This window comes from Vicugna pacos, unplaced genomic scaffold, assembly GCF_048564905.1.
Source record: "Vicugna pacos unplaced genomic scaffold, VicPac4 scaffold_21, whole genome shotgun sequence".
Taxonomy (NCBI): domain Eukaryota; kingdom Metazoa; phylum Chordata; class Mammalia; order Artiodactyla; family Camelidae; genus Vicugna; species Vicugna pacos.
The window spans coordinates 17,190,902-17,209,502 of NW_027328742.1; the positions used below are offsets into that span (position 1 = coordinate 17,190,902).

The 18,601-nt window shown below is 36.1% G+C and overlaps 1 protein-coding gene and 1 pseudogene across 1 annotated transcript in view; one reads left to right on the top strand and one right to left on the bottom strand.

Annotated features, from left to right (window-relative positions):
- LOC107035307 (intermembrane lipid transfer protein VPS13C-like) overlaps positions 1-18,601 on the bottom strand; it is a 61,438-nt gene that overhangs the window by 3,835 nt on the left and 39,002 nt on the right. The window contains 9 exon segments of the mRNA XM_072957640.1: positions 11-134; positions 5,614-5,702; positions 10,695-10,809; positions 11,323-11,446; positions 13,540-13,585; positions 14,829-14,992; positions 15,387-15,462; positions 16,268-16,381; positions 17,367-17,448. Coding sequence (XP_072813741.1) covers positions 11-134; positions 5,614-5,702; positions 10,695-10,809; positions 11,323-11,446; positions 13,540-13,585; positions 14,829-14,992; positions 15,387-15,462; positions 16,268-16,381; positions 17,367-17,448 — 934 coding nt within the window.
- Positions 11,699-12,022, top strand: LOC140694329 (large ribosomal subunit protein eL33 pseudogene; annotated as a pseudogene).

The window sequence follows — 18,601 nt, forward strand, 5'->3', positions numbered from 1 at the left end:
GTTTTCTTACCTCAACTGAAATTTTGAGCAGATTTCCATCGACACTAGGAGAACGCACAAAATCCTCAAATGGGTATTGCCAGTCTACGGACGTGTGGCCTAGGATTTCAACTTCCTTTATGCACAACACTCGCCTATTTTACAAAACAAAAACATGCAGGTTGTGACAGGGAGTTAATTATTCTAATTATTTCTCTCTGCTGGACGACATAGGTATTGCTCGGTAAGCAATGTAACCTAGCACTAACAAAGAGTATGCTTCACATAAATTAAAAAAAAAAAGCCTAGATAAGTCAAATAAAGAGCAAACATGGCACCTACCAACTAACAAAGAGACTGCCAAAGACTCCTCTTCTGCCAGTCTTGCAAAATTCAGAGAAGTGTCATGTTTTCTTTTTAAACTGACCAGAAAACTGAAATCATTTTCTTTAAAACACATAAGGAACAGGCTGTACTCTCACCTTGAAAGCAGTAAAGGCAGTAACCCCTAAAAATGTTTACTTGGAAAATTATTAATTGCTCTTTACTGTCAAACATGTACACCTTCTAATCAAGAAAGAGTGTGCAGGAAATGTCACAGACCTCAAATGTCACGTCAGACTCACTAACAAATATCAGGTCTGAACACTGTAACACTGTATCACAGAGTATCCCATTTTACTCAATAGCAATTAAAAAAAAAATCACAGAACCCTTAAAGGGCATCCACATTGATTTTCCAGTGTGGGATCCAGATTAGTTACTGATGTAACTAGACTTCATTCCAAAGTTTCTATTACAGAAAACAAAACTAGGAAAGGAGAATTTTTCATAAGAAACAAAGAAACAGGGTCTCTGCTTGAGAGGTGCTCACAGGCTGGAAGGGGGACAAACTTGTAGGTCAATGCTGCTGCAGTCAGGTAAGCACCATGGCAGTGTGTGCAGGAAACTCTTTTGCAGCCCAGGAGAGAGGGGCTGACTGTGCTGCTGAAGTAGGTGGCTTAAGAATTGATTCTTGAAAGGAACAAGGTCTCTAGGTGGGAAAGGGAAGTAACAGTCCAGACAAAGGGAACAGTGCATTAACGTATATAGGGTTATAAAGGGGGAAGATTTATTTCAGGAATGTGGAAGTCTATGGCTGGAGTACCAAATATATACAGAGGTGAGAAAATTAGCTTAGTATCAGATCTTTAAAGGCTTGCTTTTTTTTTTTTGCAGGGGAATGGGGAGCTTTTAAAAAATTTTGACATTAACCTAATCTACAGACAATGGAAGATGACAGGATAAAGTGAGCTGTGGCCAATGGAGGAGTGATGGGCATAGACAATTCAAGGTAGGAAGTGACTGTAACAGTCCAATCAGGAAACAGTGAGAGACTCAATTAAGGCAGCGGCTGTGAAAAGAAGAGCTAGATTCTAGATGTTTGGAAGGTAGACTTGAATGAACTTGGGACCAGTGGGGTGTGGGGGCTGATACAGATGTCTGGCACTCTATTTATCTGCACCCTGCTGCTGAAACTTTGGGCATGTTTGGGGCTGTGCTGTGCCCTGTAGGAAGTTCAGCGTCCCCATCCCCAGACTACATGCTTGCACCCTTACACCTTCCAAACAGCCTCCAGGATGTGGACTCCACTCCCCCCCACCTCCTGCCTGGTAGAGAATCAGATGGCAGAGCTGCGAGTTGAAGGTAACTATTACAAATCACTTGTCAAAGGCAATTCACCATTCAGACTGTCTTAAAACTCTGTTCTTTTTTTTTTTTAAATTGAAGTACAGTCAGTTACAATGTGTCAGTTTCTGGTGTACAGCACAATGTCCCAGTCATGCACGTACATGCATATATTCGTTTTCATATTCTTTTTCATTAAAGGTAAAACTCTACTCTTGATTGTTCTAACAGCATTATTGTTCTCCTGCCACCTTACATCTCCTTCATTTTCTTCCTCCTGCACCGTGTTTGCCAGAGCTCAAATCTTGGTCTTCTGTTCAACATACTCTCTCAGGGTGGTGTCTAAGGTCTCAGCTCCAGGTCTTTATCCAAACCCCAATTATCTACACCTATACCTGTCTGTACCTGTATGTCTCCCTGACTAGTGAGGCATCTCTACTCTGATATCTCAAAGCTATGACAAACTAAGTTCAAAACAAAAACAAAACAAATCATCTTTCCCCTGAAATACTCAGGTTAAAAACCAGAAAGTCATCTTGTAGTCCCTTCTCTTCCATATTAAATCACCCACCAGCCGCTGGTCTCTACCCCCTTATATCTGCCCTCATTTTTCATTTAGGCCCTCACCACTGCTACCAGGGTAACTGCCTGTCTCCGTGGTAGACAAATTCTAAGATGGTCCCCAAGATCGCCCGCCCTCTGGTATATAGCCCCATATAATCCCCAGGACTACGAATATGATAGACTTCACATCCAAGATTAGGTTTTGTTATAAGCCACACGTGACTTTAAGAAGAAAGTTTATCTGGGTGGGCCTGACCTAATCTTGTTGGTCAGAGACCTACGCCAGAGTTCAGAGTGCAGCTGCTCGTTTGAAGATGGAGAGAGACACATGACCAAGAACGTGAGTGGCTCTAGGAACAGAGGGCAGCCGCCCAGCTGACAGATCAAGGAAGCGGATCTCGGTCCTACAGCCACAACGAACTGAATTCTGCCGACAACATGAAATGAGCTTGGGAGGGGATTCTTCCCAAGATCTTTCAGAAGGAAGCTGACATCTTGATTTCAGCCTTGTGAGACCCTGAACAGAGGACCCAGCCACGCTGTTACCTGACTCCGGACCCACACAGATAATAAGTCTATTGCTTTAAGCTGCTAATTTTATGGTAATTTGTTGTGCAGCAAGAGAAAACTAATATGGTCTCTGACTGGCTCCCCTGCCTCCATTCTGAGCCTCCTCCAATCAAACTGCCTCCAGAGATCTTTCTAAACTACAAACCTCATCATATTACTTCTTGTTTGCAAACCTGGGAAAGGAAAAAGAGAGATGTATGTGTGTATGGTGTGCATACACCCCCGAGTGAAAAGCTACAATACTGAATAGCAAAATAACAGTCCATACTTCAAAAAAAAAATTAGTGATCTTCCATCACATTAATGATAAAACCTAAACTCTTTAGATGCCATGAGGAGACACCTATGACTCTTGACTCATCTCCCAACACGTCCTCACTAACATTCTACTATCCAACCATTCCAAACTACTCTTACTCTTCAAAGTGCCACCATTTTATGCCTCATCGTGCCTTTTATTTACCAAGGACATTTCCATTCACTGTAAGACTCAGCTCAAGAACCTCCTCAGCTAGAAAGCCTCCTTAGCTAACACTTTCCCCTGACCTTGGTTGCCACCTCACTAGACTGAGTTTTTCCCCTGTCTTCAGAGTCCGTACATCATTATAACATTATCACACTGGGATGTCATTGATAATTGGCAGGTCTCCCCATTACATGGGGAGGGGACAGAAGACGTAACTTTCAGCTCTGTGTCCCTGTACCTGTCATACATCTGACGGTGCAGTGCACTGAATGTTTACATCCCCCTCATATTTGTATATTGAATCCTGACCCCAAAGTGATGGTAATGGAGGTGGGGCTTTTGGGAAGTGATTACGTAGAGCCCTCATGAATGGGATTAGTGGCCTTATAAAAGAGGCCAGAGAACATTCCCTTGCCCCTCTGCCATGTGAGTACGCAGCTAGAAGACAGCCATTCATGAATCAGGAAATGTGCCCTCACCAGACACAATCTGCCAGCACCTTGATCCTGGAATCCAGAACTGTGAGAAATTAATGTCTGTTGTGTAAGCCACCTGTCTATGGTACCCTGTTAGAGCAGCCCAAACAGACTAAGACAGATGGTTTAAAAAAAAAAAAAGCCTGCTCAGGGAACAATTTCCTGATGAAGGTTACTACAATAAAATGTCATGTAGGAGGGAGGACTAACTAGTGGAGCCACAGTTTAACAAATTTAGTTCATGAGAGTTTGCATTTCGCTTCTAAAAAATGATTTTAAAAAAAATACTGGGACCAGCTATTTTCATCTTTTCAATTATTATCTGTATCAGGGGTGGGCAAACTACGGCCTGCAGACAAATCAAGGCCATGACCTGTGCTGGTAAATAAAATTTGCAGGGAGACAGCCACCCCCATTCACTCGCATACTGTTCACAGCTACCTTCCCACTCAAAGAGCCAAGGGAAGTAGTCAGGAAACAAAGAATGGCCCTGCAAGCCTGAACATTTACTATGTGGCCCTTTAACGTTCTCTTGACTCCTTACCTACAGTATATGTGATGAATAAGCCTAACGTTAGCAATACAAGATTCGAGTTGTTTTTTAAAATACTGATTTTAGAAGAAATGCTATATTTATGTAATCATTAAAGGTCAACCAGATCAGCATAATGGTAACTACCTCGTAACCAAAAAGCACTCCAGTCAGCGCCCACTACAGCTACAAGGGGACTAAGTCACTGTGCAGGTCAGGAATGTTATTTTTCTAACTGCCTCCTGAAAAAACTCTGTTAAGTGATTAGATTTCAAATTACTACGACTTTTCAGTTTACTTGAAGAAAACCAGATGTATAACGTACACATTAATATTCCTACAAAATGCCTAAATCAAACAAGTACTAAAGTGTTAAAGATTACCACCCCCCCAAAAAAACCTAACTGGCTTCCACTGCCGAGTGTTGAATCACATAAAAGGCATACAATTTTAAAATGAACTAATACACTGCCATTGAAGCTAACTACAATACACAATACAGATAAACACTGTTTTTGGTCTAATCCAATGGAGACAACATAAAATTATGGACATAGAAATAAGTGATTGCTTGTCAAATCTGTAAAAACCACATTTTACACTAATTGTTTTGTGATTATTTTTACTTCTTAATTAATGAACAAATCAGAGAACTAAATAATTCTCTCTTTGAAAAAGCTTGTAGGTTTAAGTCTGAATCCTATCATTTTAACCTTCTTTTCTCTCATTACCATCTAAATATATTTAAGTGCAGTAGTAAGGCATTTAATGCAGATTTTGCCTGCTGAAAGGGCTTGCTTTAGTCCTACAAAAATGCATAAATTAAAATATTTAAAAAAAATCTGTAATTGCCATTTTAGAATAAGTGACATAAGGTAAATATCAGGAAAATAAACCTAATAAAATAAAGTTAGAATAAGTTCTTTTATTGGGAAAAATTATCTACCACTCCCAAGATACTTGGAAAAAAGTGAAGCACACAGAAATAATACCACCCTTTTAAAAACGTATGCTAATCACCCAAAATAAAGCCATGAGAAAAAATGATTCATGAATTCACTGTTATAATTCACATATAATGGTAATGCCACTGCACTTACAAAGGCCATTTTAGACTCTGTCTCTCGAAGTTGTGTAATGTGGTTAAGCCCCTGAACTACGCTGAGTCTCATTTTCATATGAGAGGGTCAGAAGAGATGATCTCAAAAGATCTATCTAGTTCTGTATTTTTATGATTCCAAGACAATGAACATTTTGTAGCTGAAGCATAATTTTATAAATCCTCTGCCATTTTAATCTTTAAAATTCTTATAATCTATATAGTTAGCAATTGAAAAAATGTCACTTGAAGTCAATACCTATTTGTAACCATAAGGCTTGTCTTCCTGCTTCCGGGAACAGCACAGTGGTATCGGTAAGTTTCTCCTTCTAACTTTTTGATATGACTCTGAAAAGAAAACAAGATTCAAGATTTGGGTTGTACATGCATCCATATAGTACTTCCAAAATTCTATATTAGCTAATTAGAATAACAGTGCCAGTTAGGATAAAAATTATTAGAAACAAAAGCGTAGTTCTACACACTGGCACATGAAGCTGGAAAAATATTCATAGTATATTTATAAATTAACTTCCACTATGCCTTAAAAGACAAATAAGTATTAAATGCTTACTAAGTGATCGTCTAATAAAATACATCCTGTTGTGTGATAACACAGCAATTCAAAAATATCTGCCAGAAATAATCACACATTTTCATTAATATGAATGTACATTAATATAAAACTGGACATTAACATTACAGGGGTCCTTAGCCTGGGGTCCATGAACGGACTTTGAGAGGTCTATGAACTACCATAAAACAAAGTTTTATACTTTGAAAATGTGCTTCTGAACTTTTTTCAAAAGACAGTTCACACTTTTCACCAGATTTTTTTAAGGGGTCTGTGATCCTTCTCAAAGGTTAAGAGTCACCAATTTACAGAGAGGTCGATATACACATAATAAAATTCCAAGATAACTGATATTTAATATTTTTGAATATTTGGTCTCATACATTAAACACGCAGGAGAACTACAAGTATATACTGAATCACATTGCTGGTAGAAAAGAAAATGTAATGACAATCTTAACGCAAACACAAAGGATTTCTAAGATTTCAAATAGACGATACAATTTATTCCTAAAGACAATTACAAGCATAAAATAATTCAAGTATAAATAGCAGCACATTAAAATACATTTATTTTTTCCAACTATCTCAAAACTATTGTGACTTCAGTCAATACACAATAAAAATCAGTAAGTTATTTTTTCTAATTAATGCTAATGAAATATTATTAACATTATTTATAATATACAATTTAAAATCAGATGAGATTAAATACAAAAATACAGAACATAAGCATACCTAATAAATATGATATTAACATTTTATAAACAAGAATACAACACTAACATTATCAAAAGGATAATATAGTCAAATAATAATCACAAGCAGAGAAAGTACACTTGTTATTATTTCAGTACTAAAATATACATTTTTTTTATGTTAAAGATCCTTGATTCCCAGTCATTCCTTCACAATTAGGAAAAGCCATGAACAAGGAAGATACATCCCCAAAGGATGGGGTCTCATCTTCAGAATGAACCTCAGAGAGGAGTGGAGTTTAACAGTCACTTGCTCCACATTTTGACATGTAAATAGCTAAATCTTTTAACATTTATACCTTAATCCCTTTAAAGAGAATACGGGAAATGAATATAATAATTTAGCACGTTTATTTTCAGCTTTGAAATTTAAATAGGTTAAAATATTTAGTTTTGAGAAGCAATATACAAGAAACTACCCACTTTCCATCTTATACAGATTTTCATTAGTTATCAGGATTTGTGCTTTAAATAATTTGAGACTTTTAAAGTATAATTTATCACCATAATACATTATAGAAACCATGTTTTCAGTACTTCTAAAATTCACTACATTCTGAGATCCAGATTAAGATATTTGGTCACTGTGGTAGATTAGTTGATGAAATATTCACTCTCTTTCCAAAAATGCAACTTGAAGAATTTACAATATTTAGCAAAAGCACTCAATTTTTTCAAGTAAATGCTAAAGAAATAATACAAGGTTTGAAAATCAATACATACAACGACGTTTATCACAGCATTATTACTGTTAGTAAAATAACAAAAACAACTTTAATGTCAAGAACTGAGAATGGTCAAATATACAACGTAAGGTTCCCTCAACAGATAGTAAGGCAAAAATTAAGAATGAAGCATTTCTTCTAAAAAAAAAAAAAGAACGAAGCATTTCTAAGGACATGGAAAAATATAATTAAAATGAAAAAGCAAGGAACACCATTTTAAATATCATGTAATCATAACTATGTGAACCAAGATGAATATTAAATAAAAACTGGTTATATACATATATATAAATATCATATATATGTGTGCATAAATGGTAATTATCCTAGGAGAACAGAGGATAAGCAGAATATATCCTATGAAAACATGGTATATGATTTAGTAACTTTCAAAGTAAAGTATTAAATCAAAAAATATAAAGTTATACTCAAGAGAAAAAGAAAATAAGATAAATCAAAAGATTCCCAAATAAATTATTTAGAATGTATCTACATTACAATAAGCACTAGGAGGACACAATCTTACCCTCTAATGCTCCTTAATATTTACACACTTTTGTTACACTTTGTCCCTTAAGGGCAGAAGCCTCATTTCTTTTGTGTATCCAGCACAGTCTAGATAATCAAATACTTTGTACCCAACTAACTGATTACAGCAAGATGTACAAGGGATGAAACAGCCTAAATGTCTTAATTACTCAGGCCTACCCTCGCTACCCATGGGGAAGAATTGCCAAGTCCTCTTGTTAATGTACAATCATTCTATTTCTTTCAGTTCTGAAATCTTAACAAAAACTAATAAATCAGACAAGATGATTATATTTAGCTAAAATAATAAAGTGTCTTGAAGTTTTGTGCTTACTGACATGCAGTTGTAAAAAAGAGAAATCACAAGGAAAAGATTAATAACATAAAGAGCTAAACAAACAAAAAGTAAACAATAAGTAAAGAAACAACCTTTAACAAGTTTTAAGAGTTTCCAAAAGTCAAGTCTCACTAAAATTGCAATGTACCCAGGAAAATCAGAAATCCTTACTTTTACCTAAGAAGGAAGAATAATTATTAGTGACGATTTAAAGACGGCATCTGGAATGAGTTACTGTGCTTGATTCTCACAGAAACTGTACATGCTGTGACATTTTTGCCAACCCTCAATTATCTAGGCACAAGAAAAGTTTGTCAGCTATAGTTTCAGGCTGGTCTTTGGATGTCATTCTTTCTTTTTTAAAGTGCTTGTTTTAAATATGAAGCATTCAATTTATTCTTTTGGAAACTATAGTTTAAACAATCTATAGTCCAACTAAACAGTTGGATATTAACAGCTTCATTCTGTAAGTTTACACTTTGGTTTCAATTTTGGGAGGAAGCATGAAAGTTGCTAGACAAGACACGGCTGAGTCAAAACATTTCTATCTTTAGTAAAAAAAGAGAAATCAAAATATAACTTATTTTGAAAATTAACTATGGGGCTACTAATTTCAAAATAATAATTTACAATTTTTTTGCTTTCATTAAGATAATGAATCCACTCTATGGGGCTTAAAAGCAAAAAGGATTGGTTTTTAAAAATAAAGACATCTATAAATTCAAATGGCACATAAGTAACCTGCTTAATTACATATTCAACTTCTACTTACATTAATTGAAACTAATAATTATGAAATAAGTATAACCAACAAGGAGAGTTAATTTTTATAAAGTAGAAATGCTAAAGGCTAAGAATATATTTAGAAATTACTAATAATTAGAAAATAATTAGAAAATGGGAGGGAGGGTATAGCTCAAGAGGTAGAGTGCATACTTAGCGTGCATGAGGTCCTGGGTTCAACCCCCAGTAACTCCATTAAGAAATAAAAATAAATAAATGAAACGAATTACCTCCCCTCAAAAAATAATTTTTAAAAAAGAGAAATGATTGTCATTTATCTAGAAGGAGTAGCAAGTTGAAAAAGAAAACAAGATTAAGACCATGTTCTCAAAATTCATGTGCCAACCCTTATTTGAGGTTTAGGGACAGACCCAGAGCAATATTAGAACATTTGTCCCACCGTCCTGTAACTTGAGTAAACTGAGGGTGATTTTGTGAAACACAGTTATATAATCCTATCATCTGTACTCACATACATAAAGAACACACAATAGACTGGACTTCAGCATTGTTCTTTTTTTCCAACTTTACTGGAAATGCACGTGCATACCATAAGAAAAGATGAAATTTTCAAAATGATAGTAAGTGTCCACTTGTGAGGACATAAAGTGTCCCACCAATTAAATGGGAAAGAGCTCATTTCCTGCATCCTTTCTTTTTTTTTATTTATCTCTTATTCCTGCACAGTATCACCAGGAATACTACCATTTTTTATCTGTAGTGAAGCCACTACCAAAAAAAAGTTCAGACAGGCGTGAGAGATGCAAAGAAAACTTCGCTAAAATGGACTCTCATTCTAAATAAACCTGGACAGTCAATTAGTACCACAGTTTGTTCTGACTTTTAAGGATGAAATCAAGTAGCAGTATAGGAAACATTTACTCTTGTATTTCCAGTTCTTGCTGTGCAGGCAGAAAAAGAAAGAAAATCAGGTTAGAAGCATGCGGAAAGATAAAAACGTAATCACATACTATAAAAACCGAAGGCTAAGAACAATGAGGAGTCATTTTATTTTAAAGTCCAAGTAGGAAAGTATTAATAAGTTTATTTTAGAGGAAAGCTAGTCATGGGAGAGTAGCAATTTATACATGTGTGTATTATTTAAATACAGTAAAATTAAAACTAAAATAAAAGCCAAACATATTCTTAAGGCAATTTTTAACGTTTAAAAAGACTGTATTTGTACATAATCTTTTTTTCTCTCCTCCAGCTTCTGTTTACCTAAATAAATCTAGGTTTACAATGTAATCCAGATAAATTAATTTGGCTGGGAGAAAAAGAAGCAGTGAAATTCCAGCAATTGGCTACAAAGCAGGGGACCGAAGTTAACAATGTGAACTAAATGAGCTACCATGCAAATGGTAGTAAAGACTATGACTTCTTCTAACATTACCCTTTCTGCACTAAAAGCTTTGATCCTGTTTTGAAAAAAAAAAAAAAGACCAACTTTTCCCATTTAACACATTATGCTAATATAATAAAACAAACAACTACAAAATTCTACTCTACAAACCACGTTCCCTAATCTTTAAAAAGTTCATGAATCAGGAACCTTAGGAACTACGCATGAAATCCTGATCCTAGAAATCTTTAAAAGTAAATTTCACTCATGACCGTGAAGAGTAGAATTTATACCTCAAATAAATCATAGCCCTCAGATTCCTGCCTGTTGTAAGGACGAATGATGCCATCTTCGTGGATCAGGCGGGGAGAACGGAGCCTGGACACTTCCTCGGTTGATTCTGCCACCCTGTGTAAGGCGGCAGAATAAGCACACGTAAGAAAACACATGAGAAGCTTTCAAAATAATACAAATATATACATTGATTAAACCCTGAACTACATAACATAGTATATCAGTATTTGGTAGAGTAATTTCAAGTAACTTGCCAAAAATAACGTGACAAGTGTTCAAACCAAGTCTGTATGACTCCAAATTTTCCCACCTTTTCATAAAGAATAGAAAATGTCAAAGTAATAAAGGCAGGGAGTAGGTGATCCACGCTTTGGATCCGGGGTGTCTAGCACAGTGCCCAGCACATAGCAAAAACCAATAAACATCTGTTGAATCAAAGAGAAACCAAGCTTAAAAAAAAAAAAAGAAGGTCGCTTATCACTCCTTTCTGGAGGCGCTTTACCTTGAGAACTTGTCAAAAGTTTCAATTAGACTTTAAGGTCATTAAAAGCAGGCAAAGTATTTAACCTAGTTATGTATTTGAAGCAACAGTTAGCACACAGACACATACCTTGTGTACTTAATTACCTCTGAATTCCTTGGAAGGTGCTGCTGGCCATATCAATGATTCCACCAGTTGGACGAGCCACCGCACCCACAAGCCCTTTTCCAATTCCTTTGAAGAATCCAGCAGCTCCTTCCTTTTTGGCACCTTCATGAAACCAAAGACAGTGGAAATATAAATATTTTAAAATAAGCAAATTTGAACTCAACAAAAGCCTCAGCCAATCTCTGAACTGATTTACCCAGGAAGCTTCTAGAATTTGGTTTTCTAAAGAAGTTAAATTTAATCCCAACGTGATAACACAGTGGTTCTCAAAGTGTGTTAAAAATGCAAGTTATTCTTTCAGGCATCCTGGAGCCTGTGGAGGCCTGCTGGATATAGGATTTTTAAAACAACAAAATGTCTAGGAGGCTGTGGTCCAAGGCCATATTTGCTGGCTAAAAGTGGGGTCTCTGGAACCAGAGGGAGCACACAGCTCTTCCTAAAACTGAAGGTATTTATGCCTGAGATGAAACTGAATTCCATCTACGGAAGAGATGTGCTTCTGTGCACAAAGCAAAGAACAACTTAATAACTCCTGGTGGAAAACCAAATAAAACCAGAGTCATCTGGGGAAAGGTAACTCATGCTCATGGAGACAGTGGCGTGGTTTGTGCCATAGTCTGAAGCAACCTTCCTGCCAAAGCCACTGGACACAGAATCTGTGTGATGCTGTACCTCTGAAGGACTTAAGAGTATTGAAAAATAAATAAATAAAAGTGTGGATTTGTTTAAAAACAAAAAGCAAGTTATTAGGCCCCACTCCCAGCCAGCAATCTGTGTCTTAATAAGCCCCCAAGGTAACCCCAAGGCACACTCAAGCTTTACAGCTACTGATCCAGAAGTTCAGTCAGTATCTGTGACTGGAAGGTCTAAGAACTGACCAGAGAATATTTTCTTTTTTCTTTTTTTTTTGCCAACCATTAGCAGATTCTTCAAGTAGTATGCTTTTTTTTAAATATAAGAACTTTATTGAAATATAATTCACATACCATATAATCCACCCACTAAAGTATACAAATCAAATGTTTTTCAGTACATTCAGAGTTGTGCAACCACTACCACAATTAATTTTAAAAATCTGAATCATCTCAAATAGAAGCCCCATGCCTAATAGTGCTCATTCCCCCCTTCCCCCTCTCAACCCTCCTCTCAATCCTATGCAATTTACCTCTTTCTTCCCACCTTGCAGACCTAGGCAACCACTAATCTACTTTCTATCTGTATGAATTTGCCTATTCTGGTCATTTCCTACAAATGGGATTATATAATATGTGGTCTTCTGTGACTGGCTTTTTTCACTTAGAATCATGTTTTCAAGGATCGTCCATCTTGCACTTATAGCAATACTCGACTTCTTCTTATAACTGGATACTATCCCGTCGAATGGCCATACCACATTTTGTTTATCCATGCACTAGGTGATGGACATTTGGGTTGCTATTACATTCTGGCTATTGTGAATAATGTTTCTATAAACACTTATGTACAAATTTTTCAGCCAATATATGTTGTCAATTCCCCAGGAGATATATATACGTAGGCATGGAACTCCTGGGCCATATAGGCTCTATGTTTATGTCCAGCTGTCCCAGTGCCATTGTTGAAAAGGCTATTCTTTCTTTATGGAATTATTTTAGCACCCTTGTCAAAGATCAATTGACTATAAATGTAAAAAATGTGTTTCTGAAATCTCAGTTCCATTCCATTGATATACATGTCTGTCTGTACTGCAGTCCCACCTGTCTTAGCTACTTGATAGTAAGTTTTTAAGTTGGAAGTGTAAGCCCTTCAACTTTGCTCTTTTTTCCTAAGATTGTTTTGGCTATTTGGGGTACCCTGAATTCCCATAAAAATTTTAGAATCAGCTTGCCAATTTCAGCAAAAAAAGCTAACTGGTATTTTGATAGGGATTGCACTAAATAATGTGTTTTTAATAAGATTTTTTAAATGAGACAATTGCTACTGAGGGTCCCAAGGAATCTGGTGTAACTACGGCCCTGCTGAAAATAGCATTCAGAGTCTGAAATAGAGTCTGCTACTTAACCTCTCCACCTTCGGAGTCTTAAATAACAATTTAAGACTATGAACATAAAATTAGTCAGAACTTCTCTCAAATACCTAGTAGCAATTACATCTGTTATGTATACCAGGTATCAACTCTTCAGACTTTACACAGGAAGGAAATGTTCTCAACCTACCTTCCACAGGTTTTGTTATTATTCCAGTCACTCCACCAACAACTCCCTGGGAGAGAAATCAATCATAAAGTCAAGCCCCAGTGGAAGCTGTTTAATTTTAAACCAACCACTAGAGGTCTCTACAGACATGCCAGAAGTATCTTTTTTTAAAACAACTTTTTTCTTTTATAAGGGCTTGCTTAACTTGATAGAGAACAACATGCACACGTAAGTGAGCACTATGATTTTAAAAACATTTTATCGTAGCAAATTTTAAAGAAAGCACCCTGTAGAAGCAAACTTTTATAATTGAAAGAACAGTAAAGCAGGTGAAAAATTTTCTACATCTGATTCTGACACCAAGCAGCAGAGGATCCAATCTCTTTAAGCCTCAGTTCCCATATCAGTGAAATGAGTTAGAAAATTACAGATCTAATTATAAATTCTAATGAGATTACTTTGCAATTTAGTGAAAGCAGAAAACTGAACATGAAGGGGTCTCTGAAGGATAGCAAATAACCTGATAGATAAAGCACTTCAGAGGAGACAACAGACAACATGCCAAGTCACTCACACCAACACAGCAGGGACAGTCTCCTGAAGTAATGACCAAAATTTTAAAAATAACATGTTTGCACCTTCTTTAAATAACAGTCAAGTAACGGTTATAACTAAAACCACCTGCATATATAAAAACATAGAAAAAGAACTGCAGGATATATACTACACTGAAAAGATTAAATACCGCTCAGAAGAGGTGAGGGTTAACCAGAGAGTACTTTACAGCCTTACCTATGTTTCCATCACTTACTAAAAAAAACTTGTAAGTTCTTATGATTATTTATAAGGAGAATAATCATACATTACTGTATAATTAAATAGTATTCATATAATACCTATATAATTTTTAAAGTCCTGAACAGGAATGAAGGGCAGTTTCTGGCTTATAACATGATTGTACACCTCCCTTCTATAGAAGGGACCTGAAGACCCCCTTCCCCTTCTAGTTACCACCATTTACCACACTTCTCTGCTTTACTTCCTCCCCTTCCACAGTGATGCTAACCTGCCATCATTACAGAGTTCTCATTCCAGCCCGAGGGTCAAACTAAGTCTGGGATTTGGGGGATAGATCTGATGGTGACAAAGGGGGAGGAGAACAAAAAAGGAAACAAAGTCCACAATGTACCACCATGGCTACTCTGACAGGCCTTGACTCACAGGCAGTATTTCAAGTTTCAAACAGCCAGTACATATTTCAAAGTGTATATGGAAGTTGGCGTTTCTTGAAGATTCAGCGGGACACTTACACGCAGGAAGCCCTTTCCCCCTCTGGCCAGGCTGTCGCCAAAATCTTTAGGTTGTCGACCCATCTCTTCTCTTCTTTTTTGCTGATATTCTTTATCCATTGTAATTGCTGCCAAACCTTTTCCAACAGAACCGGTGATTCGAGATACAACTCCTGCTGCACCACCTATCAAAAGGCCCAGAGAAGTCAGTTACATTGCTTCTTTAAAGAGCATTACCACAATACACACATGCAGTTGCTTGAACTAACAGGTCCTTACAATTCTGTCTCATATACAAAAATGCACAAATTTATTTTTCCCATTTTCTGCTTTGCAAGAAGAGGAATAAAACTATTTAAAGCACAATGATTCAACACTACAAAGACATTAAAAAAAAAAACCCAGCAGGTCAGTGTCAAATTATTTTACACTTAAGAACAAGGGAACACATCTTTTAAAGGGATTGTTAGAAAAATGATCCCTTGTTTGTTGAACATAATCATTGGTTTTTCATAAACAATGCATTTTATAGTAACTGTAATGAAAAAAATATATACACAGACAAATACATGTACGTACCTACTGTATGTCCAAAGAGACTTCTTACTCCAATTACTAATCCCTCAGCAAATTCTTCAGGGCCTTGAACAGCACCCTGGCCAAAATAAATAAGTAAATAAAATTAAAGTTTGCTACTTAAAATTTAAAGAAATTTGAAGACTTTCAATCTAGTATTTCAGAGTTTCCATGAAGATACAGAATCTGTAAGAATCCATAAACTTTGTGGTGGCACAGTTTTCACTCTCTAGATCCCAAAACTGATGGGGCACCTACTGTGTATGAAGATACTTACAACCCAGTTGTAAGCAAACCCTCAAGATGACAGAGTCGGAGAGGAGGAAACCATGGCTGCAAGCACAGTCTGAAGGTGGCCTCCTGTGCCGAGTTCCATGAGACTGCTGAAGCAAGCCACACTGACAACAGGCCCGAGAGCCCGCACAGGTTTGGCTCTCCTGTCCTCCCACTTACTCTCTTCGCTTTGTCCTTTTAAAACCCTCACGACGCTGGGCCCCTGGATCCTTTAAGCGGCGGTGAACAGGCTAGAGGAAAGCTTGACTATGAAACAAAGTCAGCTTTTAATGCCCCATTAAAGTTCCTGTCCACAGTGATGAAACAGCCTGGAAATGGCCTCAGCCTCCCTAGCACTCTTCCTTATCACTGCATGGAATCCTACAAAACACGGGCCTGCGTTAGCACCCAAACACTAGGCATGCTCAGTTAACTCTAAAACAATCTTCTAATGTCATCTCAAGTAATTTTAAATAAAAATAAAAATTAATATATTCAGTATTTGAACATTACTGAGTTCCCAGATACGACTAAAACACAAATATTTTGTCATGAAAAAACAGAACGTCCATGTTTCTATACTATACTTAAAATAAATAAAAGATCAATACCTGGAAGGGTTCATAGAATAAAGCTTCAAATCCTTCAGACAGACCTCTAATCAATCCAAATGGGTTTCCAAGCACATCTAAGCCCAATACAAGGACATACATCTGTTTCAAGAACTACAAGGGAAAAAAAAACGAAGTCCTTTGCAACTGTTGCAAGAAACAACATCATGATGCAATAAGAAAAAAATGTAATGCTGACTGAATTAGGTTGTTAAAGGAAACCTATGCAGAATAACCACCATTATGATCATCAAGTGATCTTCTGCTATACGCCAGGCATTATGCTAGTACTTTACATGGGCCTTTCAAACTGGACAGAACTAGATTTGAGACAAAGTCTGCCATGTAGCAGTCATGTAACCTCAGACAAGTCACTGAGTCCACAGGCCTCGATCTTCTTATCTGTAAAATGGGAGGTCTATTATATTTTCCTTGCATGGCTGAGTATGCATATTAAATGAATACATATTTCAAAGATCATTACTTATTATTGTTACTTATATATTATCACTATTGCCATGAAGCTAGGTGTCTAATAATTAATAACCAAAACAAAAACCAAATGAAAATACATCCTCATCTGAACATGTAAAACACGGGATGTCTATATACACACCATAAGAGACAGGACCTTCCAGCAGAGGAAGGAAAGGGGACTGTCACCCTGGAGTCCCACAGTATAGCAATGGTACCCTGGTGCCCCAAAACAACCACTCCTCTGTGCATAGAACTCGAACCATGAAGTAACAGGAACAGGGGAGAACCTGGCTTCCTCTCAATTCTACTAGACTATGCTTACAAACTGTAGTCACCAAAGGAATAAAATGTAATGACTCCTAAATCACTATTTTTTTCCCAAAGAGGTGGAAGTATATTTGCAAAGGGAAGAAACACTAAAGGAAACTTTTAAAAAGGTTTATAAAGGGGGGAAAGAACTAAAGAAATAGGGATTAATCATTCAAGAAAAACTACTAAGTAATAAGATTGAGAACTGCAGTAAATTAGGTAAATATCACACACTTTGCAATCACATTCAAATGTTTTGCTTTGATATTTCATGAAGGATATTCCTCATGAGTTAACTATGATAGGAAATTACCTGTTCGCTGTAATGTCTAACAACGCTCCACATCAGCTGATCTCTGTTGTAAAACTGACAGCGAATTTCATAATAAGCAAGTCTGGAGGAGAAAGAGTCAAAGGAACTAAGATCAGTTTTTGAAAAAAAAAAGAGAGACAAAATTTCAATGATAATCATTGCTAATTCACAATTAGGTTTGTACATCTGTCACATATAATTTACACTTGAGATCTTAAATATTAGGATAACAAAACTATTGTAAAAATAGTGCATTCTCATGCAAGTCTTTCATAAATACATAATGAGTAAAAAGGTTTACAAAAGTTGACCATAATCCCACCACAAAGTAGATTTTTAAGTTTTTATCTTCTTCTTATTCTCCACTTTGAATTCTTTCTTTTCTGTGCAATTGAAAACTATTAAAACACTTTGTATGTATTTTTATACTCAACATCGTGGATAAGTATTCCTCTACGTCTTCAAAATTCTATGTTGCCATTTTTAACAGATGCATAGCATTCCATCATGTGGAAGTGTCATGACAAACAATTCTTCCATGGTCAGTCATTTCTAAATTTTGACATAATAATCGAATGTTGCCATGTGTATCCTGAATATAATTTTGGTTGTATTTCAAGATTGATTTTTGGTCTTAGTTCCCCCCAAAATTAATGGATGAAAGACAAGAAAAACATTTAAGGCTCTTGACATAGATCCCCTTTTTACTAACACAAATAGAAAAAAAAAAAGCCTGTTTCTTAGCTCCACTTCCTCTAGTACTAGAGTTCTCATATTTTGAAATCTGTGATAATTTGTTTCAATTTACATATATCCTTTGATAAATAATAAAGCTAAACATATCTCATATCTATTTTTGTGAGTAATCTCATACTGTCCCCTGGCAATTATGACACTGGAATTTTTAGGTTAAAAATTAAGACTATCAATCTTTTGTTATACTTGTCATTATATAGTTCTGGTTCTTTGTTTTTAAATTGTTTCCACTGATTTTGTTGTGTCTAATCTTTATGTAGTCAAATCAATTTTGTGTTTTCCATTGGATTTTTCCCATTGCTTTCAAACTTAGAAAGACTTCCTTTATTCAGAGATTTGATAGCAATTAACTTCTCTTTTCCTTGGTCTTTGTCTTTCTATTTGAATTTTATGTTTAAGGTTTCAATTCCTCTGAAGTTTGATGTGTCACAGGTGAGGTGAAAATAATATAAATGAATTTTTTTTCTCCAAGGTAACTA